At 32.9% G+C, this 24,364-nt stretch overlaps 5 protein-coding genes across 7 annotated transcripts; 2 read left to right on the top strand and 3 right to left on the bottom strand.

Moving 5' to 3' along the window:
• Positions 1-44: 44 nt before the first annotated feature.
• Positions 45-3,902, bottom strand: LOC123226040. Of its 2 annotated transcripts, none has more exons than XM_044650494.1 (11): positions 3,528-3,902; positions 2,152-2,254; positions 2,025-2,038; positions 1,716-1,934; positions 1,540-1,611; positions 1,308-1,397; positions 1,155-1,193; positions 922-1,026; positions 577-745; positions 353-462; positions 45-247 (listed from the first exon to the last, which is right to left on the bottom strand). In XM_044650494.1, exons 1-11 carry the CDS (start codon positions 3,714-3,716, stop codon positions 161-163), a joined length of 1,197 nt encoding a protein of 398 aa, XP_044506429.1. In that variant the 5' UTR covers positions 3,717-3,902; the 3' UTR covers positions 45-160. The 2 variants fall into 2 exon arrangements, with proteins under 2 accessions (XP_044506429.1, XP_044506428.1); XM_044650493.1 differs by having other exon boundaries at positions 1,155-1,196; positions 3,528-3,897.
• Positions 3,903-5,207: 1,305 nt separating this feature from the next.
• LOC123226206 (NAC domain-containing protein 86) lies at positions 5,208-9,480 on the bottom strand. Its single transcript, XM_044650740.1, has 6 exons — positions 9,221-9,480; positions 7,498-7,775; positions 6,859-7,185; positions 6,321-6,770; positions 6,060-6,138; positions 5,208-5,960 (listed from the first exon to the last, which is right to left on the bottom strand). Exons 1-6 carry the CDS (start codon positions 9,375-9,377, stop codon positions 5,374-5,376), a joined length of 1,878 nt encoding a protein of 625 aa, XP_044506675.1. The 5' UTR covers positions 9,378-9,480; the 3' UTR covers positions 5,208-5,373.
• A 3,796-nt stretch (positions 9,481-13,276) lies between these two features.
• Positions 13,277-16,554, top strand: LOC123226527 (microsomal glutathione S-transferase 3). The gene is made up of 4 exons (XM_044651052.1): positions 13,277-13,615; positions 13,824-13,899; positions 13,993-14,165; positions 16,330-16,554. The coding sequence occupies exons 1-4, from the start codon at positions 13,503-13,505 to the stop codon at positions 16,403-16,405; spliced, it is 438 nt and encodes a 145-aa protein (XP_044506987.1). The 5' UTR covers positions 13,277-13,502; the 3' UTR covers positions 16,406-16,554.
• A 1,765-nt stretch (positions 16,555-18,319) lies between these two features.
• LOC123224710 (cytochrome c oxidase assembly protein COX11, mitochondrial) lies at positions 18,320-21,872 on the top strand. 2 transcript variants are annotated; one of them, XM_044648405.1, is made up of 8 exons: positions 18,320-18,475; positions 18,918-18,980; positions 19,104-19,440; positions 19,552-19,604; positions 20,125-20,197; positions 20,361-20,465; positions 21,240-21,320; positions 21,602-21,872. In XM_044648405.1, the coding sequence occupies exons 2-8, from the start codon at positions 18,922-18,924 to the stop codon at positions 21,701-21,703; spliced, it is 810 nt and encodes a 269-aa protein (XP_044504340.1). In that variant the 5' UTR covers positions 18,320-18,475; positions 18,918-18,921; the 3' UTR covers positions 21,704-21,872. The 2 variants fall into 2 exon arrangements, with proteins under 2 accessions (XP_044504340.1, XP_044504341.1); XM_044648406.1 differs by having other exon boundaries at positions 18,340-18,475; positions 19,067-19,440.
• A 279-nt stretch (positions 21,873-22,151) lies between these two features.
• Positions 22,152-23,699, bottom strand: LOC123224712 (protein TPX2). Its single transcript, XM_044648407.1, has 7 exons — positions 23,598-23,699; positions 23,451-23,507; positions 23,312-23,341; positions 23,121-23,222; positions 22,781-22,840; positions 22,610-22,704; positions 22,152-22,528 (listed from the first exon to the last, which is right to left on the bottom strand). The coding sequence occupies exons 1-7, from the start codon at positions 23,628-23,630 to the stop codon at positions 22,417-22,419; spliced, it is 489 nt and encodes a 162-aa protein (XP_044504342.1). The 5' UTR covers positions 23,631-23,699; the 3' UTR covers positions 22,152-22,416.
• Positions 23,700-24,364: the final 665 nt, after the last annotated feature.

Genomic DNA, 24,364 nt, shown 5'->3' with positions numbered 1-24,364 from the left:
TCTTTTTACTTGTAATCAACGAATGTTTTATAGAACAGTTTTCAGAAAACAAAAGATTCAAACATTTTCTGGCATCGATATCTTTTACCAGGAATCATTCATGTAAAGTTCTGGAAAATCCATAGGAAAATATTAAGATGATAATAATTAATGTATGTTGCTATTGGCAAGGAATAATTGTTGGCTCCATTGCAATGGAAATTTCCCTATCACACATGCTAGCATCAATATTTACAACACCTTCTCCCTGCATAATATAAAATAATTACACATAAAAAAATCTTATATTATGTTACATTCTATGAAATGGTAAAATAAACTTGGAATTATTTTTAGAAAATTAATTAAATACCTTTGCAATGTTTCTAAAGAATGTGGTGGTGTAATTTCCAGTAGGAAATACAGCTTCAATGAGATCTGCTAATACCAGTTGAGGTTGGGCCACAGCCCCATTATACCAATCTTCAGTTTTAAAATGCACAAAAATGATGCAAAAATTATAATAATAAGTAATAAAAGAAAATGGAAAAAAGAAAATTAATTATATAACAAAAAAATGAAATGAAAGATACTTACCAAGGGTGATTGAGTTATTTTGAATTCTTTTATCATATCTCCATAAGCTTTGATTTGTAATGAAAGCAAAGCAGAAATTATCTTGGCCATCAATATTTTTGAGAAATGTAGATAGATTGTAATTCACCGGATCGGAAGTATACGTTCCGTCGATTACAACATCCACTGTCTAAATTTTATAAACACAATATTACTCAATTGGATACTCAAAACTATAAGAGATTTTTTTAATAGCTTTTTAAAACTGCGAGTAAATTTAAGAATTAATAAACCCGCAAGAAGATGTATGGGATAAAACCTTAAAATTGATGAAAAATTGGTTTAAGTTTAATCTAAAAAACTTACACAAAGAATGGCATGCAATTCATCCAAATCATCAGGATTGGAGATGTTAAAAGTCTTCATGTTGATAGAGTTATCCACATTTTCTCCACCTGCATCTTCCACAAACTGTTCTTCCCATTTAATACATGAAAAATGAAAAAAAAAAAAAAGGAAAATAATAAATCTGAGCCATGTGAGGTAAAATTAATTTATATGCTTCCATATAAAAACTGAAGATTGAGTTTGTATTGTACCTTCAACTTGAAAGTTTCCTGAGTAAAAGACCATATACCCTGCTGAAAATACAAGTAATTCAATTAAAAACATGTGTTAGTGTTTCTCCAATGGCAAAATATTATTTCATGACAAAGAAATACATATTTATATATTTTTTTATAGCTACAAACATTATTTAGCTCCATCCAAGCAACAATTGGTTTGAATGATTGTGTCTTGCTTGCTGCTAATTTATTCAGGCACAAGTAATTTGTTTTCACCTGCAAAAATATACTATCAAACACTTTTTAGTAAATGTATCCCTTTAATTAATAAATAAAATTATACTTATAAAAAAATTATTTCACCACCATCAAATTATACAAACAAGTTAATAAGATTTGTTTGTAAATGTATACTTACTGCACTGTATACTTGGTTAGCTCTCCTTTCAACGTTTGCAAAAACTCCCAGAAACTTTATCCACTCTGCTCGCTGTTATATTTACAAATTATGGGGAAAAAAAAAAAGATTATTAATAAAAAAAATGTTGCCATATTTTTATTTTATTTGTCTAAACTGACTTGATGGGTGATTACCTGAAGAGGATAATCCTCCCTAAGAGAACCAAAATTCACGAAATTGCAGGCTTGTGCCTGCTCGCTCAGGCTAGTGAAAAAGGCTGCATATTGTGAAAGTTGCTGTGGCTCAGTTTTGTTGATTATGTCTATCTGTCCTCCTTGGTACAATTTCATTACACATTCTGAAGCCAATGAGCTCGATGTAATGCCCTTCATGCTCTCTAACAATCCTAGTAGCTGTGGACAGAAAGAATTTAATCAAGTGTTTATGATAAATGAAGTAAAACCATTTATAATTTCATCGGTACAGAAGGTCGTGGTCCTTACCTCGAAAAAGGAAACTGATCGATTTATTATTTAAAAAAAAAAAGGAAAAGGAGTTAGAGAAGGCCATAAATTAATAATAAAGAGAAAACTGACATTATTGAGAGTCTTGATTCAATTGAGTTGATACCTGGAAAGAAATCAGTATCGACTGAATAGTTTGACAATGGAACGACAAAGGATTTGATTCTGGTGGTGCAATACTTTGTTCTTTCTGCCATTCTTGAGTTGTTCTGTTTAATTTAATCCAGTTGGAGGGAGACTGAATTTAATTAACACTCATCCCCAATTTCAAGTAATTAACTTGGTGAAATAAAAATTGATTTCTTGACGAAAGGCATAAAAATTGTTTATATATTCCACCACCACCACTATGAATATTTTGCTACTTCCAAAGCCAACGAATTCCATACACTGCCACCACACTGCCCCCACCATCGCCACCAACACCAATCACCCATATATTACAACTGTCATTACCAACACCACTATTGACCCCATCCTTCCACCACTAACTCACCGTCACGAACTACAAAATACCAACCATCAATGCCTCCACAAATTACGATGAGCAAGTGGCACCTACCTTGCAGCCACACACCACCCCGGCCACTGCCAACACTCATGATGACTTCACTCTCTCCACCACAAAAAATACTCATCCAAAATCCAAGCTACGGAACACAAGAGAAGAGGGAAGAAGGAAAAGGGAATAGAATACGAAAGAGAGGAGGACTGATAGGAAAAGGGAGAGGAAGAACAGGGAGACGGCAGAGAAGGAGAAATGTAAAAGATTAAATACCCTTTAACCAAGCAAAATTGATATCTAAAATGGGGAGAGTTTGAAAAATATGTTATTTTAAAAAACAATGGTAAAAATATATTTTTTATATATAATTATATATATAAAATATGTATTATTATATGGTTATATATTATTTTATTTTTAATTTAAAATTATTTAATTATATATTTAAATTATAAAATAAAAATATATAATATAATTTTTTTATTATTTTTCCTAACAGCTAGACAGTATCATTTTGGGCCGAGTTCCGATAAAAGGGCCATATATGGTCCAGGACTGTAAGGGCCATCTTAAAACAGATTGCACCGGCTTCCTAAGGTCTATTTTGTAACAATACATGGCACATTAAAAGTATTTTCATAGATTGGACATATAAGTAGTTTTATTTTGCTAATAACCTAATGTTTTTATATTTTACTAGGCCTGGGTTTCATCCGAATGCATCGGCTCCGACCCAAATAAAATTTTCTTGTTAAGAAAAAGTGTTTTTATATTTACTGTTAATTTAAATATATTTTATTACCTACAAATAGTAGGTACCAGAACCAATATTGTATTGTAACCACTATTCTCATCCAATAAATATAATTAAATTCACATCTCCCTAATTCCCTCTCAAGTTGTCTTCATATGCTGCATCAAATTAGCTAAAATGTACCTCCTCTTGAGGTAATTAAAATACGGTAGAAAAAAGGTACCTGGATGAGAAGGTAGCTCCGGCCATCGACAGAATTCTTGATAACTTTGAAGGTTTGTCCATAATATACATGGAAATTCTGGGCATCTTCCACTTTTGATATATCACCATTCCCACCTCTAAACCATCCACAACTTAACAACAAAACAACCAGCTGAAACTTCCAAGAAGCAGAAGAAGAAGAAAACATGCTTTTACTGAAGAAGCTCCAAACAAAACCTACTTTTTATCTACTCTCTGTAACCCTCTTCACCCTAGCATACAGAATCGGCGTGAGTGAGAGAGAAAGAAGTTTTGGAAATGTGAATTATTTGATGATTTTGTCGACATGTGAGACGTTCTTTTTTGTTAATGGAATTGAAACAGTTGCTGACCCGTGAACCAATGTAACTTTCTTTGCCTTATTTGTCAGCTCTTTTCTTTTTGTTTTTCACTCTTATCTTCTTTGTCTTGCCTTCATGTCCTGCCCCCATGTGCTATGCACCACCACCACCGCCACTTCAAACTGTAACTTGTCTTCCTTTAATATTAAAAATCTAGATCTAAATCCTATAAGTTGTCTTCCTTTGATAAGCTAATTTTAATCGCATGGTTCATTTAGATTTAGTTTGAATATGTTTAAACACTTGCATTTTTGCTGTCATTTTTAATGTTTCATCCAGCTGTGGTTCACAGGTCTCAATTTTTTTTGGCTGTGCATTCACAAGCTGTAATTACATGGTGGGTGGGACAAAGTATGCTTGATCCGCAATGGTCAGTCGAAAAAGGCCATTTCCTTTCCCATCTTCCCATAACCTTACAAAGACTGGTAGTTATTGTTTAACATAACTTAAAGATCATTTTATAAGAAAAACGTTTGAGGTATTGAATATTTATTGAGAGTCTTCATCTTAACTAGGTATGAATTAGTCACAACTATGTGCGCATACTTTGAAGTTCAACTCCTATATAAAGGTGTTTTCTGGCCATGAATGAATATAGCAACTTCTTTTTGGTTTTTAGCAAAACTTGAAGCTAGATGGTATTAGAGCATTATGAGTTCTTTTGGGACCTTAAAAAATCTTAACACACTATCTCTGTTCTAAGAAAAGCCACACCAACATTCATGGCCCATACACATGGACCATCCATGCTTGCTGCATTGTATTTTTCTAGGGAACACTACATGCATTGGGCTGAGCGAATGAAGATTTTGCTAAGGCCAATGGCTTATGGGATATTCTCTGTGATGCTTACGAAGAATTGTAAGATGGAGTCCTGCACACAAAGTGGGCGTATTGAGGTCATATTTTTTAGAATTCTTATAGAAGATGAAGCCAAAAATGTTTGCGAGATGCTTCAACTTGAATTTGAGGGGTCAGATAAGGTGAAATCAGCCAAAGTTGGTGACTTTGAGAAGGGAGTTTGAAAGTTTGAAGATGAAAAAGATTGATAGTTTGAAAATTCATGGAGAGGCACGTAGCAGTGCTGAAAGTACTTGCAAGTTTGCCTGCCAAGTTCAATTCAAAGGTGGACATTATTAAAGAGTCCAAAGATCTGGACACTATAACCATCAATGAGCTTTTTGGCTCTTTATAAGCCAGTAAGCACAAGGTTTCAAGGAGAAAGGAAGGAAGCACAAAGGGTGTAATATCCTAGATGGAAAAGAATCATAAGTTGACAGAATTTATATCAGTTTGCATTGAGTAAATAAAATACGAATTTTTATTAAAATATCCAATGAATAACAATTATAGGTACCAGTATACAACACAGTCAATTAATTAAGATGTCAGCCTCCAATTTTGGAGAAGGTTCATCTAATCCCTTCCCAAAACTATCAACTACAGTTAGAAGGATGTCAACATCTACACTGTTGCCCACATGGTACATAGAGCAAAGGAAATGGTGACAAAAAGCCCTAACTTCTTCAAAAATACCATAGAATGACGCCCACCACTCCTTATATTAACAGAGAAATCTTTATCTCTAGCTGACAATATTTTCATCCCCTTCAAACTGTTAGAGCAATCTTCATCCATCAATTTCTCCGTTTTCCCAACATGAAAAAGAAGCATTAAGAGATCAAATGCCACCGCACACACAACTGCAACAGCTATTCCCGTCCACAGATGAATGAACTTTCTGAAGAATTTCCCTTGTTTCTCATGCCTTGGAAACTGTGTCTCTGCCTTCTCTACCGGGTTAAAGTGGACCTGAATCGTCTGCGAAGGCACTATTTGGTGAAAGAATGTGGCTGCTTCTTGGCGGGTTGAAATAAACATTCCATGATTCACTTTAATTTCCTCCACCACCTCAAAGCTTGGTGAGCTTGCAAATCCATCTGCAATGTCTTCATGATTGTTCCCACTGGGTTCATCGTCGATAAATTCAAGAGAAAAATCATTGATTTCTGAGTCATTGAATCCCAAACAACTATTATGCGAAGTTTCACCTGAAGGTAAGGAACGTTTCAATAGAGAAAACCAGAAAATTTTTATGCCAACATAGAAAAGAAGGAATTATTGCTTTAACTATAATATATAACTAATACCTTGAGCTTCACCTACGTCTGTTCTTTTAAAACTTGAAATCTTTTCTACGGGAACAATCTTCTGTTCTTCCATTAAACTCTGTAATAAAGGATTCAAAATACATATAATCCATCAGATACATTATATATGTTCAAATTTAAATGATAGTTTCTGATTGGTTGATGTAATTATTTATACTTCAAAATCAGTGAATCACATACTACCACATAAGTTGCATGAATATGTTTGTACACATGTAAATACAATTTTAAGGTACGTACCTTTTCTAAATCCTCGTTGGACATTCCTACCCATCTCAATTTCTCTACCATCCTCTCTGGTCTGATTTCTTCATCCAAGCCTCCGATTTCTATTGATTTTGTATTCAGATCTCCCCAATTGTCATTATATCTAACACAATTCATTACATTACTTGGATTATAGTGATTATCTTCCCCAGTTATAAAACTAAAATCATCCACATGGGCACTGTAATTTCCACCCCATGTATCTTGAAGGTTTGATTGATTCAAGAGTTGCTGTGATGCATGAGAAACTGAAAGAATTTCCTGCAGTATATTTCCTTCATTTGTAATTCCCCCCAGAGAGGAAGTTGAGTGCGAGTGCTGCATTTTGAAGTCTGTATAGCAACCTTGAGAAAAATCTTCCACCTCCAATGGAGGCAGCGAGAGCCGATGTTGCAGCTTTGCACACTCTATTGCTATATCAATCTGTAAACAAATTAATTAATTATTTTATTATTGATCTATAAATAGTATTCATCGATGGAAAATTAATTGTTTGAGTGAAAAAATTTACCTTGGAAGGATGGTATGAAGAGGTTCCACAGTTTGAAAATGGAGTTGTGTAGCCAAGTGCCTCGTCTGATAAGAACTGTGTCCACTTTTCCTCTTGTGTCCCACTGAGATCAATGGGTGGTTCATTGGCATTGCTAGGTAAACATGTTCCATATGCCATTGGATAACCTGAGCTCTCAAATCCATTGCATCGTCTCTCTGTATATAAATCAATCTCCCCAGATGAATGTTCATTCATCATTTGATTACTAGTTGTAGCGGCATAATGCTCCCCAACCTTCGGGGCAATTGCACTCTTCTTGAACACACGACAAAGAGCATATGCATCCTGGAAAAGAAATAAACAGAATTTTGTCTTAAGATAGATACAAAATAGGAGGGGTCTAACACCCTAGACAAATCCTATATCCCCAAAACATTGAACAAATGTTAGATATGTATATACATTTCACATGATTAATGGTGTGTAAGCTATAAACATGTTTTGTTTTGTAAAACTTAAAAATAAAATCATGATAACCAACCGCTTTTAATGTCAGTGGAATCATAAGCCTTCACTCAGCCCTTGTTGACTCTCTCCCATTAAGTAAGAGAATTATAAGGGTTTGGGAAAATTAAAGGAAAACGAAAATAAGTTTACCAGCAAGCCTGTATCAGTTTCACATTCACGTTCATCAAGGCGATATTCATGCATAACCCAATGAGTTCGAATGCCATGGGGGGCTCTCCCTCTGTAGTAAACTAGGGTTTTCTTCATGCCCACAGAACGAGTCTGAGAGTTCACTTTTCTATCTTTTCCTGTGGCCTTCCAATATCCAGCTTTGGTTGCACGATTCGTCCTTGATCCATTGGGGTATTTGCGATCACGAGGACTGAAGAAATACCATTCCAGATCTTTGCTGGGTAATATTGACTTCCCTGCATATATATTTTTAATTCACCTCTTTAAATTCATAAAAAGTCAAAAGGGTATGTATCAAATTCTTCCCATTTTTAGCTTAAACTGGTGACTGAAGAAAAAGAAAATATTTTGAGTGGAAATGAGAGCATGAAGACATATTGATATAATTCATAATATTAACATGATAAATAATAGAAAATCCATTTAAAAAAAAAAAAACTATGAAACCTCTATTCCAAGCAAACTATACAGTGATCCAAAGTGACTATATCAGAAGAAACGAACTTTTATAAATTAGAATATTAAGGGATGATTTAAAATATACAAAAGATAGCAAAACGTGGCTTAGAACTCAGCCCTAGCAACATAGTAATACTTTAATTGGCACGTACTTTTTGACTTGGTCTTCCATGAAGCTTGTTTTATACATTGCCTCATGAGAAAGCAAAGGAAGGAAATTGTATTGAAAAAAAAAAAAAAAATCTTTGTGGCATAGACAGAGTCAAGGGTCGAGGAGGATACTTCGTGAGGATTTTTTTTCTTATAGTTCCGATTGTACTTGAGATATTTCATGCAAAAGTTTAAGATATTTGGCTAATAATAAAAGCATGATATGTTGTAATTAGATTCGATAAACATATATGAGAATAAAAATCAAACAAAAAGAAAAGTCATATATATCAACTTCATAAAAAGTAGGGTGTAGCTGTAGTAAGACGATTGAGATCACTTGACCCACAAAATGTTAAAATATATGAATTTCCCATTAAATTTCATTTTAATTGGCAATTGTACCCACTAAAAATATATTGTGACCTTAGTAGATAATTTATAATACTAAAAATTATTAAATGAAAAATCTTATGTAGAAAAACAAATAAAAATATACATAAAGAGAAAAAGTGATATTAGATAATGTCACAAAAATTTTGAGTTAAAAAAAATAGTTAACAAAATTGATAGAACATTAGAATTTCTAAAGAGAAAGTTTGGGTATGAGTTTGTTTCATGTATGTGAAATTTTAATTTATCTAATGTAATAGTTCTGACTCTAATTATTATGATATAAGGTTTATTCGTTCAACTAATCTAGACGGAATTCTCTGATTACAAAAAAATATATTATTGGCTTCAGAAACATACATTCAACCAATTTCCTAAAGGAGTTGGAGACGGTTCAATACTATGCAAATTTTAAAGTTAAACTTTTGATTAAATTAGTTTCTTCTGCTTATAATATCTAGCTTCTTAATAACTATATTCAATGAATGGTTGATAGGTGCTCCACATAAGTTTTAGGTAAATATTGATATTAATAATAAGAAAACTTTTTCTTAATTTATGTGTAATTCATTTGTTATATTTGTAAGTATGGAACCGACAAGCTACACAATTGTTTAACTGTCTCTGAAAAAATGATCTCAAAAGCATGAAGACCATGAAAAAATAAAAAAGGAATTACCTGGTAAGTCCCAAGGCTCACACTTGTAGAGATCAACTTCAGGGATGATCTCTAATTCAATGCTTCGACCATTGATTTTCCTCTTGAGATAATACACCACGAGCTCCTCATCCGTTGGATGGAACCGAAAACCAGGTGGCAATGAAACAGGAGCCATCAATGTAAGTATTTGATGAACTTCTGATGTTGATATACAGAAGAAAGTTCAAAGGGAGAGAGAATTGAATTGAGAGAGAGAGAGCTTAGGGTTACGAAAAGAAGAAAATGTGGGGGTTTTTGATAAGAAAAAAGGTAGAAAAAGCAAGCCAGCTGCCACCTCTAACTTCCTTAGCCCTCTTTATCTTTTGGTTCTTCCTTTCCCATCAATGATTCTCATTATCTTCCATTTCAAGCTTGAACAAATATTAATGCGATTAATAAAATAAAATGTGTCTTTCTCTCTCCAGTTATCCCATTCTTCAGACTTGTGTTTCTTGGAATAAAATATCCACGTGACGATACATTTCCTGCCTTCACATGCAAGAACAAGTATCTACGTTAACGATCAACTGTGGACAACGAATTTCGGCGGCGGTTCTAATTAAAATTTTCTCATCACTTTCCCACATGCATATTTCCTTTCCTTATTTGTGCATTCTATCCAGTTTAATCGCCGATCATTCTAGTATTACCACAAAGTAATATTTTATTCTTTATCACGATCCATCAAGATCTTCTCCTTCTCCTTCTCCTTCTCGATCTTTTCTTTATGATTTGGTAAATCTTAAACCGTAAACAATAAAGCATGATTTGGTTTATTAAATAAAAAATCATAATTAAATGATTTAATTATAAATTGTGACATCAAATACATAAGACATGTTCTCTTTAATCAAATCATTGTATATAATGACTCACTCCACGTCGTTGTATGATTAATAAAATTCCATAAATTTTGATTGAAGCTTTGTGAATTATAATTAAGATGCAAACAAGAGTTAAAATGAGGAATAATGGAGCCTACTACTAAGCTTTGTGAATTAAAATTTTCCTCAAAGAGATATATTAAACCCAAAATATAATAAAATTATATGCACAACTCTTATTTACAACTTTATGTATAAATAATGATGTGTTACTATATAATTAGATATTGTTTTATTTTTAATTTTTTACTGTCTAATCTTATAATAACACGTCATTGTTTGTATATAAAATTGTGCACATAACACTACTTCTCAAAATAAGTTGTAAAAGATACGATTAATTAATCTATTAATACATCAACTTAAATATTTATAATACTAATTATAACAATAAAACTATGTATAAAAATAATATGTGTAATTTTTTACATAAACAATGACATATTACTATGTGATTGAATATTGTTTTATCTCTAATAAAAACTACTTGATAATATGATAAAATATCATTTTTTGTGTATAAAATTATGCATATAACAGTATTTACAAAAATCAAAAACAAAAAGAAACTTTGAGATTGTTGAATAGCAACCAAAATAAATATAGAAAACAATAGGGTTATTTTAGTATTTGTCAACTCTTTCAAAAAAAGAAAAAAGAAGAGTCATAATTGGATCATTTACCAATCTGGGTATAAGAGACGTCATATTTTCTCTTTCTTCGAAGAGAAGTAAAAAAGTGAAGTCTATTGGGGAATCATATACAATACACAAAAAAATCCGTACGATTGTTCAATTTTATCTCTTTCTCATTCTTTCTCTCTTCCCCTCTCATCAACTCTTTGCAATTGAATAATGAATATGTTAAAGGTGACATAAAATCACAATCAATTATGTACCTTCAACTTCAAGTTCACTATCAAGTTCCTTGGCTTCCAATAAAATGACTATATCTAATTATTAAACCAAATAAATTGACAATTAATTGATATTCTATTAACATATTTAGAATTAGACTATATATAAATCATCAATCTTTATTGTAATTTATTGGATTAAAATATTTCTTTTCTTGTAATAATAGTTTAAAATCATTAACACAAAACTTGGTATCATTTTAATTAACATTCATAAGTTCGTTCATGGTGGCACACATGGATTGAGAAAAGCGAAGCCGAGGAATTGAAAGAGTAGGGGGGAGGTGGGGTCATGTGGGACCAGCTTTAGGCATGTGGAAAAAAGAGAATATCCACGTGGCAAAATAGGATGAGTTGGAAGCGTTGGTGGAGTGATATACTTTTCCTTTTGGGCAATCCATACTTTTCACTTTCAACAGGTTTTTCTTTTGTAAGATAGGACAACATTTTTATTCTCTCAATCCATCACTCAATTTCCCTTTATAAAAAGCCTTTTGTTTTCTTGTCGGCCTTATTCTTCTTATTATTATAAATTTTCCCAATTTCATCATCTCAAATTAATTTCAAGTTAATAAAACTTAAAGTTAATTAATTAATTAATCCCATATATAGTGTTTTGTTCTTCAAGCAATTTTGCATTATTTTATTGGGAAATAAATAAATTTTAAATACCTATTAATTTAAAGAAGAAAACTGGGGAAACTTCAACTTCAAACATGAAATTCAATAATATTATTTAATTTAATTAATATTAAAGATATTAAAAGCATTCGATTGTTTCTTCATATCTCTTTGTCTTCCATAAAATTATTTTCTGTTTCTTCTTAATTAATATTATTTTATGAAACAAGACTGGAGACCTACACATTAGATTGGCTTCAAATTTTTGCACGACCAACGATTTTTTCTCAAGAATTCCAAGAGTACATTTGGACAAGAAAAGGTGAATTGTCTAGGGCACCTAATTTAAAGAAGGAAAGCAAGTTGATGAAAATAAGATTATAACAAGGACGAATGGGCCTTGGCCCACCAATGTGATCGTTCTCAGATGTCTTTTGGGCCTCAAAAGCTGAATCTGACCAAATCCAATCCAACTAAGTATTAAGAAATTACTTTTGGCCAAACGACTATTTCCCACCCAAGGTATGCTGTAATGACAAGTTTCCCCCCTTTAACTATGGAAATACCAAACACCCACCCATGGCCAGTTAAATTTAACAGAACCCTAACGCCTGAAAATTTTATCTCCTTTTGCCCCCCTAAAGTTTGAAAACAAAAATTTCCCCCCAGCCTAAGTTTAAGAAAATGGCAGTTTCACCCTAGGGTTTGGTTTTGAAATCTCCGGCGACCTCTCCGGCTCCGTTGCCGACGGCTTCTCCCTCCCGAAGAATCCTCTCCTTCCGGTGATCGGTTTCCTCCCATTTGGAGGCCCGATCGTCGCCGGAAAAGCGGTGGGAGACGAAGAACTTCGTCGGGGAAGACGAAGTTCTTCGTCTTCCCAGACGAAGACGAAGCCGTCGTCTTCGTCTGGGAAGACGATCGGCTTCCCAGGGAAGACAACCGTCTTCTTCCAGCGACGATCGGGCCTCCAAATGGGAGGAAACCGATCACCGGAAGGAGAGGATTCTTCGGGAGGGAGAAGCCGTCGGCAACGGAGCCGGAGAGGTCGCCGGAGATTTCAAAACCAAACCCTAGGGTGAAACTGCCATTTTCTTAAACTTAGGCTGGGGGGAAATTTTTGTTTTCAAACTTTAGGGGGGCAAAAGGAAATTATATTTTAGTTTATTTTTTAATATTATAGAGAAAATGACAATTTTACCCTTAACCCCATTACTTTTAACTGGCCATGGGTGGGTGTTTGGTATTTCCATAGTTAAAGGAAGGAAACTTGTCATTACAGCATACCTTGGGTGGGAAATAGTCGTTTGGCCATTACTTTTTGAAGGAGGCCGAAGCCGTGGAATTGGTCATAGATTCATGGCCGTTTGTTTTTATATCAAGTCGTTAATTACAGTGGCTGCGACCGCTTGTTTAGAATTACCTTATTAATTATAGCCTAACAGAGACAACAACTAGGACTGCCAATTGGATCTGGTAACCTGAGGCTTGATTATTCAATTAAATTTCAGATCGGATAGAATTTAGATTTCGAACTGATTTGGATATTAAATTATTAGGTTTGAATTTGAAAATATTAGGCCAAATAAGTATGTCCAAATTTTTTTTTATGAATTAACTTGAACAAATCAGAGCCGGGTTCGATAGGTCCGATTAACAGCTGCTTGTTTTAGCATTACCTTATTGGCTGCAGCTCTGGAATTGAACCTGGCCGTTCGTTTCTATGAGTTTCCAAACTTCCGCGTGTAAAGTTAAATGCTAAAACCACAACTACATAAAGAAAATTATCTGTCGGTCAACCCTTATCATAACCCAGTGTTTAACTAAACTCACCCTCATCGCCATGGCTGTCACTCAATTCCTCCCTAAAGAATACGGATATGTCGCTATTGTTCTCGTCTTTTACTGTTTTACTAATTTCTGGATGTCCTTCCGAGTTGGCAAAGCCCGCAAACAGTATGTTTCGTCTCTTCTCCATCTTTTGATATCTTTTTTCTGGGCATTTTTATTGTTATAGAACTAAACTTATCATATTTTGAGCATCAAAATATAAGAAATTTTGGGTGTCTTTCTTTCTTCTTCATATACTTTGTTTATACTTTCAGTTTCTTTGTTTATCTCCACTCGTAATGAAGTACTGATCTTTTCTGGTTGAAAAACACAGATATAAAGTGCCTTATCCAACCATGTATGCTACAGAATCGGAAAACAAAGATGCAAAGTTGTTTAACTGTGTTCAGGTAATTGATTGGTTGGAAATGCTTCTGATTAATCTTTGGATGAAATTCTGTTGTGATAATAACATATTTTTGTATTTGGATTTGGTGGTCCAGAGGGGACATCAGAACTCTTTGGAATTGATGCCTATTTTCTTCTTGTTGATGATTTTGGGAGGTATTAGTCATCCTTGTATATGTGCTGCACTTGGCTCCTTTTATATTGTCACTCGGATTTTCTATTTCAACGGATACGCTACTGGTGATCCTCAAAAGCGCCTCACCATTGGGTTTGTTTCTTTATTTCTTTACTCAATTACTTTATTACTATTAAATAATCTCTTTAGATGCATTATTATATATGAGTTTTTTTCTTTTTTTGTTCTATTTTGTACTTTACTATTCTAGTTTACATGCTTGTGCATAGATAAAATTTTAATGGTCTTAAGTTTTAAAATGTAGTTTTTTATACCGCTTTTGACTGATAAAAGAAAATTAAGGCCGGAATTGTGTTGCCATGAAATTCTTAATTTGATATTCATGGCCACTGACAATAGAAGGATCAGAAATGTTAAAAATAAATGAATAAAAAAGGATTAGACAGGACTTCTCTTTATTCTTGTATGAGCATATCAATGAAAATTGTTGAATTATTTGAAAATGCTGAGTCAGTGGCAAATCATTGATAGGCATACAAGTTTTGAAACCATATTATCATAGTTTACAGTGATGCTTGAACATTCTCTCTTATTCATACTCCGTTGATGTTTAAAGTGGGTTCTTCATATGCAAAGGGAAAAGATATGAAAAATTTTAAAATATAGGTGAATTCCTATTATACCAGGTTGACAGTTAGTGTTGTTGAAATGTGATGGATATTGGTCCTCAAGTTAGCTAAAACTAATAAGTAAAAATATGTTAAAATGTTGATTTCCTGTTAGGTAGAGTTATGACTGTTAAGTCTTTTCCTTTGCCTCTGTCCTGCCTTACTTGAATTCTTGACAATGATAGTAAATGAATATCAAACCGCCAATTCAACATAGGGTTATAAATGATGGGCATGAAAATATCTACTTTTTGATAACTAAACTGTTGAAATGAGCATTTTATACAATACTTTGATATTGAGCTAGTAGGGGGCAAGAGGAATACTAAAAATGAAAAGGTCATGTTGAAGAAATGTTGCAATGTAATAACACTAAGGTTAAAAACGCTGTTGAAAAGTGTTACTTTTATATATGGTGGTCTTGTAGAATGTAATGATATGATGAAAATGTACCGATCAGCTAGTGCTTGTATTTTATAAGATCCTTATAATTTTATTATTTGCTTATCAAATTGACACGGTGATAATTGGAAGTTGTAGAGATTCACGAAGGGAAAATTCAGTGATTTGAATTTATGATATGGTATCTCTATGCAACCACATCAAATTAGTATTAGATGATAAAATGTACAATTAAGGCAGAAATAAGCTCAAGATGAGAAACATGACGTAAATCGACTATTGCAGGATCAATACCTTCACTTGATTGCCTTTTTCTATTGATATTCTATATTTCATGCTCTAGAATATTCTTGGCCAGATTTATCATTACAATAAAACATGTTAGAAAACTTATGAAATAATGGCATAACAATATACTCATTAACCTAATCTCTGTTCAATGTGGTTTGCTGATCATATTTTTCTTTGAAAACATGCATCGTTATTTTTTGAATCTATTCTAAAGAAAGAAAAATGGTTAGTCTAATTCCACACAGAATAGGCCATGGCTTTCCTAAAGAAAGGTTTTGTCATGCTTGGTGACACCTGATGTCTGATCCTATAGTTTTTGTACATAAGATGGAGATGGGAAGGAATGTATGTTAAGTAGAGTGGTGATCTTTTAGTATAATTTGGATAGAAATGAAGAGTTTTTGCTTGTGACCCTTACATAATGGAGAAGCAATTGTCTATATCATCTGCTATTGGGGATATGAAGAGAGTGAAAATTCTAGCATACCATCTGCTATTAGGGAGAAGCAATTGCATAACGGAGACGCATGACAGTTATTGAGAAAACATTGTATCTGGTGATGTAAACTCTACTGGCATAAAATCGTACCAACATCACACAATGACGTCAATTATAAATTTACTTCTTATAAGTCTCCTTTAAAGAAGTTTTTATAGAATGGCAACCTGTGAAAGCATAGTGTAGTATAAAAGAGATTTGAACGATGTTTTGTTTGTTTACGCATGAAACTACTAAAAATCCATATGAATAAAAATTTTATACATCTTTGTGTAGTTGTAGTGGAAAGTTGTTGACTTGATCATGAGCTTGCTGTAACTCTCACAACAATTATGTTGAAACCTGACAATAAATTACAAACTGGAAATCTGAATTTACAGTCTTGATATGCTGAGTTCAAGGATTTATTCAGTTCATTTCTTTAAATCCTGTGCAGGAAATATGGATTTCTGGCTTTAATGGGACTTATGCTATGCACACTTTCGTTTGGGATACAGCAGCTTCGTGGATAAATAGTCTTTAATTTTGCATGACTTGCTATCTCCTTACATCCTCTTTTTATATGTTTTTCCTTTTGCTTGGAAAAGACTGCAGTTTGTGTTCTATATTATGAAATTATTATCGGGAAAGATTGTTAAATTATAAAGGTATTTTGATGGTATGATGTTGATCTTCCATAGTAACAATGTCAGCCCAATTTGCATGTGTAGACCTATACTTGTAGATGTTTACGTTTCTTGAATAATAGACCTTTTTTGGTGTTCCCTTTAAAACCTCATGATCCTATACACTGCTTCAAAGTGCATCGATCCTGGTGGTGAGTGCATAAACTAACTAACTATAGTGACAACAAAGGCTGTTCTGGTCGTTTGTATGATTAATAAATTAACTTACCAACCAACCTTTGGTACCACTCCATATTGACCACACTTCCAACTTTGGCAGATTACAGTTTAAGGTTTGGTTCAGTGGGTGTTTCAGAAAGTACGTTAGCGAATCCAAAGTCTTTGATTTCCAGTCTCTAAGCCGAAATTTCCTTCAAATTTTGTAGCTCTATGTAGTAAAAATCATATCATCTACTTTCCCATCCTTTGCATGTTTGTAAAACACCGAATGATCAATTTGACTTTAGCAATAACGATGTCCTCTGATAACCTTCCCAAAACAGTCAAACCTGGCTTTTGAGACTGTTTAAGATCATATAAAAATTTCTTCAACCATCAAACTTTCCCTTTCTCAATCCTTTCTTTGAAACCCGGTGGAGGGTTAAGAAAGACCTCCTTTTTCCAAATCTATATTCGAAAAAGTTTTTTTTCTTTTATTTTTTTAAACATCTAACTAGTAAAGAGGTCAGTTAAAATTTACGTCTGGAGCGAAGGTTTTTTAATAATCGAATCCACTGGTTTGAGCATAATATTTTGCCACAAGTCCTACATCGTATCTTTTTATACTTTTATCATACTTGCATTTAATAGTAAACATCCACCTACGTATCGTAAAGGCAGTCAATGAATAGTAGACAAATATTATACTAGTGAGCAAATTGAGAAGAACCCTTAAATAAGGCACAATCTCATCTAGAAATTATAAATAGATAGTAAAGATTCATGTCTGTTATGATCTTCATAATTTGTTTAATATTAAATAACAATTTTTTATTATTTTTAAATTATTATTACAATTTCAGGTATCATGATGATCAAGGCGTAGTTACTCTTCTACTATATAGAGATCACAACGATATTCATTAAATCATATACTTTTGTACTTAACAAAATACTCATACATTTAACTCTAATCTCTCAAATAATATCATTATCGTAGATGTAAACTCATGACATCCTTGAAACTGTCTGATTTTCTCTATTGTCTCTTCATGTAATTGGTGTAAATCTCAGTACCAACAAATTGTATTCCTATAAAAACAATCAAACTAGCGGCAAGTTGTTGGCTTTAGGGTCCAGGACATAAAACTGCCATAAGAAAGTGATAGTCCTAGAGGCATTGACCATCCATATCAACATAATCATTCACTCAAACAACTTAAACTGGAAGGAAAAGCAATTTGCTCCTCCCTGCTGCTATAAGGAATCTCCTAACGATAAAACTACAGCCAGTCAAACATTTTAAATTATATTAATATTGTGAAATTATATAATTAAATAATTTTAAATTAAAAATAAATTAATAGTTAATTATATAATAATCCCTCGTATACATAATATAATAATATGCATATAAGATTGCCCATTTATCAATGGAGATTGGGTTTTTGGTAATTTTAATTAAAAATAAGACTGTTCTGATTTTTTTTTTTAAGGAAATAATGTTATTCTCTCTATTTTACCCCTTGAAATACTAAAACTAATTTCTAAAAACTGGAATTTTTGTTTTTTTTTTTTTCCAATTCAGGTGTTAAATAAGTGTATAAAAGTCCACACAGAAATCACTGTTTAAACGGCTATAACCTAAAAGCTAAAATAAAAAACCAGACGTTTCTCTCCTCTCAACCTCTGATCATCACCACACAGCCAGCTGCCAGCCAGCAATACCCACTTGAAAGCAGCCACCGCCTACCTGAAGTATGTAATTTTTTCATAAATTTTAGAATTGTTGGACTTAAACCTTGTTTGAGTTAATTGTAATTTTGAATTTCGTTGTGGATTTGTTGCATTTTTTAGTTGGCTTTTGTTTAAGAATTTTGTTTTTATCATTTGAATGAATGGTGACGTTTGCTACTAACTTTATATGAGATTGTTGCGTTGGGAAATTTGTAGGAATTAAGTAAAATAATTTTTATCCTTATATGGGATTTCTATTAGAGGCTGGTCTCGATCATCTGTTGTCCTTTTATTTCTTTGTTGTTGATTTAGGAGGGTGATTGAGGAGGGTTTTTGTGATTAAATTTTTTTTTTTTTAATAAAGTTTTTTACAAAGAATTACATCAAACATACTGCGAACATATTTTTGGTTTGTTTATTTCTACTTTCTAATGCCATTGCGTGTGTGCGCTTTGATATTTAGAAATATGTCACTGTCAAGGCTTTCAAGTAGAACTCATTTGTGGCCTTTCCTGCAACATTCTAGGTATTTTTTTTAGTATCTTTTATCGCAATTATTAACATTTATATTATTAATAGAATACATATATATTTTGTCTATTTATCTGCTAGAATTCTTTGGAATTCTATTTGGCTTTTTATCCTACAGGCATATGCACAATGTTTCATGGTCGAGTTATAAAAGTACAACCAGATATAATGGTCTATTAGGTTTGATGCCAAGATGTGGATATAGCAGTGGTTTGGTTAGCAAGTCTTGTGAAGCTCGGTCTTTTGGCTCTAGATCTCTTTGGAGATCTAATTCTTTGCTTAGTTTTCAGAGACACTACACTTCTCATGCTTCCACACAGCAAAAATCACAGAAAATGCTTCTTTACCTCACATTGTTGGTTTTCGGGATGGTGGGTTGTACTTATGCTGCTGTCCCTTTGTATAGAACATTTTGCCAAGCTACTGGTTATGGGGGAACTGTTCAGCGCCGTGAGGTGAGGCTGTGTATGTATTTCATTTTTTCTCATAATTTTTTCTCTTCTAGTGTACTGTGCAGCCTCTGGTGTAACTGTAAATTATTATGAAATGTTATTGTTTGTCTTTAGAGTGTTGAAGAAAAGATTGCGCGGCATACAAAAGAAGGAACAGTCACTTCAAGGTGTATTTTTTATACTTCTTGATTCTAAAAACTTGATTAGAGCTTTGTTATTCTTATTTCTTAGGAATGCATATCTTCTCTCTCTCTACTTACAAACCGTAGAGTGTGCAACTTGTTTTTCCTGAACTTGTGAAATGAAAAATAATTGAAGACCAAGAAGATAATGTAATATATTTTTGTTTGAATTTAGAACATTATGATAACGTCATCCCATCTTCCTGAAGTATGTTTTTTCCCTCCTGCTTTATGAGATGTTTTATAATTTGAAAAATTATATTATTTATGATGTGATGCCTTGTTTAAATTATACACCAACTTCTAGCAAATTGGGAATCCCTATAAATAAATGGAAGTGGAAGCTATTATATTTCTGGTTATAAGGGTCAACGATCTTGTTGTTTTTAAGAATTTGTTATCTTATGAGTATGTTTAATTGGTTACTGACTTGATGAAATTTACTCTGTGCTCCATTGCCTTTCTTGACACAGTTTTTTTCTTTATTTCTTTTTTAAATCTTTAGGGAGATTGTGGTGCAATTTAATGCTGATGTTGCTGATGGAATGCCATGGAAATTTATTCCTACACAAAGAGAGGTGATCCTTGTTCACTTTCGTGTTACAGCACTCACAATCACATTCTAACTCATTCAAAATCTCTTTGAGTAATATGGTTATCATAATGTACTGTACTGAATTTCTTATTTTTTTTTTAATATAGAGTTAAGGATTTCATTAGAATCATTTCCTCCTTCTGTAGGTAAGGGTCAAGCCTGGAGAAAGTGCCCTTGCATTTTATACTGCTGAAAATCGAAGTTCAGCTCCAATAACTGGTGTTTCTACATATAATGTCACCCCAATGAAGGTAATGATTATTGATGTCTTATCATTTAATGGCTGGCAGTTCGAGCACTATTTGGATGGTTCATTGGTCTATATTATTCTATTAAATTAGGCCAAACCTTTATGAGTTAGTCTCTGTTGAGATTATACTGCTTTTATTTTATTAGTGTCTCCATTGAGTCTTAGGAACTATTCTTTGATGAGTGCAACTGTATTACCCGACATTGAATCTACTCTATTTCTTTTTTGGTGAAAAAGTGTTGGACAGGTAACCTTAGAGTGTAGTGAGTAGATCCACAACCACTGCATTAGGTAAATCAAGTGTGATTTATCTTGGTACATTGCTAGTCAACCTAAAGTTATTCATACCCTGGTCTTTCACATATAGAAGGTCATGCTATTTGAACTCTAGTCTTTCACAAGGGAAGTCTTTCTCTTCACCACTTAGGCCAACCCCTGGGGTCTATTGTTTGTAGTCGTTCATGGTTAATTGATTATATTTTATTTGGTCATGCCAACCATGTACTGTTACTACATCATTAAAAAGTTTTATTGAATGGCTAATACTGTATTATTTAGATGTTTTATTCTGAATTTATTTTTGACTGACAAGAAAGCCAGGTCAGTTTGTTGAGTGCTTGTCCAATTTTCTTCCTTGAAGCTTGCCTGCCTAGTGCACATTTCATTGGGATTGTTTAGATAACCCAAGATTGTGGATTACTAGTTGATTGTTTTTATTTATTTATTTATTTTTAATTATAAGGATGGGAAATGACCTGGTTTTTGCTTATTTTAGGCTGCAGTTTACTTCAATAAAATACAATGCTTTTGCTTTGAGGAGCAGCGCCTTCTTCCGGGGGAGCAGATTGACATGCCTGTAAGCTGCAATTTTTATTCTTATTAGTGTTTTAGAGTTTGAGAAGTGCTTACATGAGACGGTCTTGCCAAAGTAACATGTCAATGTAGCAAGACCATCAAATCTTCGTTTCTAGCAATCCACCTTTGTGGTGGTTATTGGTAAACCATGGTTTTGATTATTGAGTAAAGGGTGAACTTGATAATCATAGTGATGTGTGTGGTGAGATTGTCTCTTGAAGCATTTCTAGTTTTAGATGTGCTTGTAGTTATCAGCTACTGAGTTGTTAATCACGTTTGCAGGTATTCTTTTATATTGACCCTGAGTTTGAAACAGATCCTAAAATGGATGGAATAAACAACTTGATCTTATCCTATACATTTTTCAAGGTTGCTGAGGAATGAAGGAGAAGGTAATTTTGTAGTGACATTAAATATAAGTTTGCATTTGCATAAATACTTTGGTTTAATAAACAAATCAGTTTCCCATGTAGGGAATAATTGGTTGAGTAAAGTTCACATTTCTTTGCTACAATTTTCTTGTTATCATATCCTAGCTTCTTTTTTGTTCCCATATTCTTTTTTTTTCTTTTTTGTTCATAACTTTCTGTCACATTTTTCTAAGTTGTTCTTAACTTTCTGGCCTTTGCCCTAACATAAACAATCCTTTTGCCTTAATATATACATTAGTCATCTGTTGCATGATGAGATCAACCCAACTTTTTATGTGGTGGGCTATGTAAGTTTCGGTTAGGGGGGTTTTGGTTATTTTTCAAAATATGGGGTAGATTTATGTAATTTTCTCTGTACTAGAAAGGTCAAGCAGCTGCTATGCAATAGTTGATAAATGATATGAAGGTAATATCAATTTCTCCATTAATATTAAAACAAAGGATTTATACAAATCAAATCAACTCAAAACGTAATCTTCACAGTCCCTTTATTTTACTAATACAAGATAGCTATATCTACATGAGATTTTGATAATAAAACTGCAAAAAGAACAAGAAACAAAAAATAAAAAAGTCTTTAAGAACTAGGGCACTATGACTAATCAAACAAGCATCAGAAGAGTTATAGGTTGAATTATTCTCAGGGCTTATTTAATGGGCTTCCAATTAGCATGAGAGCTTCCAAAATTGTAGTTCATGATTCCCGCTGATGTTGCAGCTCTTCCCATTCACCATTCCCATACTCGGCTCTCTTGGAACTGTCAATGGCCGGCTCGATCTTCATATCAACACAAAAAATAAGTCATCAAATGGAAACAGTAACTCCCTAATCAATTTTTTATCAAGTAATTATTTATACCTTTGTGGGAAAAAAGGTCTGTCAAAAAGAGGCATCAACTGGGCTCTGGGAACCATCTCCTTTCTCATCAAACGAACCTCTTCCTCTTCCAACATCTATTATTCAAATTAATACAAAATTAACCAAGTTTTAAAACATAAATTATAATTACAATATATCATATATACCCACCTTCTGCAGCTTCTCCACTCGTTTCTTGTGTATCTCCATCAGATATAACTTGGTGGCAACCTGTGCAAGATAATTCTCTTCTTTTTATCTAATTTTCTGGTATCCAAAGCTCAAGAGGCAAAATTTAGATATAATGACAAATTAAACAATAAAAGTATGTGGACCCAGATTTAAATACTCAATTGGATATCTAAATAACATGTTATCATGCAATTGTGTGATTTTGAATTAAAAATGAAATAACATTTAATTACGTAATGATACATTATCTGAACACCCAATTGAATACTCAAAACTAAAAACACATTGTATTGCTCAAAAATAAATTAAGACTACTCACAGAATAGTTGAACATGGCTCGTTTCACAGCTCTTTGTTGAGTGTGGAGTGTGAACTCTAGCGGCTTTGTGTTGTCCTTTGCCGAGGCCACCTTTGGTGAAACCTAATATTATTATTGACTCAGATGAATCAAACTAATCTCTCAGTTCATCAAAATGAGTTAGAGTTTCAAGACCGAACTAATAAAGTTACCTTGCTTTTGTTTAGTTCATTATCCTTCGCCTGCCCAACAATATATTTCAATTCAATCACTAATTTAATTTAGAATAAAACTATACGTACAAATAAATCTTATTAACTTATATGTAACAAAAGTGTATAGAGATCTCACCAATTTTGAAGCAGTAGAGCTCCATGTAACAGCAGACTGTGAACCAGCCTTCACAAACTATATAATTAATTTTAAAACAAAAACACATTAATTTAGAAAAATAAATATATAATACAAACAGGAAGCTTCATTAATAAATTAAACAACCTTTAGTGCAGACTTGGCGTGTGCTTTCTCCATTTTTGTGGGCAGCTGACAGAATTATATTCAACAACAGATTTACACTGAAGCAAAAAGGAGAAATGATGAGCTTTTAAAGAGATGAAATGGGGTTTGGAGATTTGTAATTGTCTTAGTTTTGTTCAAACATCACAAGCATTTTGCATTTGCATTTGCAATTTCTTTCTTGCACCAAACTTTCTGATTAAACCTCCCTCTCATGCATACTTATTTGTCCTAATATATGTTCCTTCAGCTCTCTTCTTAAAATTTTAATTACACATAACTACATTCTTCTTTAACTAATTAATCATATTTTTATTACTCAAAACATAGACTACCCAGCTAATTCAATTTACCTTTTTATCATTTTTCCAACTCCTTACTTCCCCAAAGCAAAACATAGGATTTACATTTTGTATTACATTATTTTAAGAATAAAGATTATGCATACAAATAAATTATATAAACTTATCTGTACAAACTAAGATAGCAATATCTAATTGAGTAATGTGATTATTTATTTTTTTTCTTACTTCAAAATCACCTAATCAAATGTTATTTACTTAGTTTGTAGAAATAAACTTATATAGTTTGTCTGTACATGCAATATTACTCAATTATTGTAGTCGAAATGAAGCAAGAAACATTCATGGTTAAGTTGTCTAAATTTGAAGATTGGTAATAGTGAGTGACTATTGCTTTTTGAGTTTAGGTCATTTTCTTCCAACAAACATAGATTTCCCAAGAAAGGA

Source organism: Mangifera indica, chromosome 9, assembly GCF_011075055.1.
Source record: "Mangifera indica cultivar Alphonso chromosome 9, CATAS_Mindica_2.1, whole genome shotgun sequence".
NCBI lineage: Eukaryota > Viridiplantae > Streptophyta > Magnoliopsida > Sapindales > Anacardiaceae > Mangifera > Mangifera indica.
Note: the sequence above shows the minus strand (reverse complement) of the source record. Positions and strands in the feature narration are given on the sequence as shown.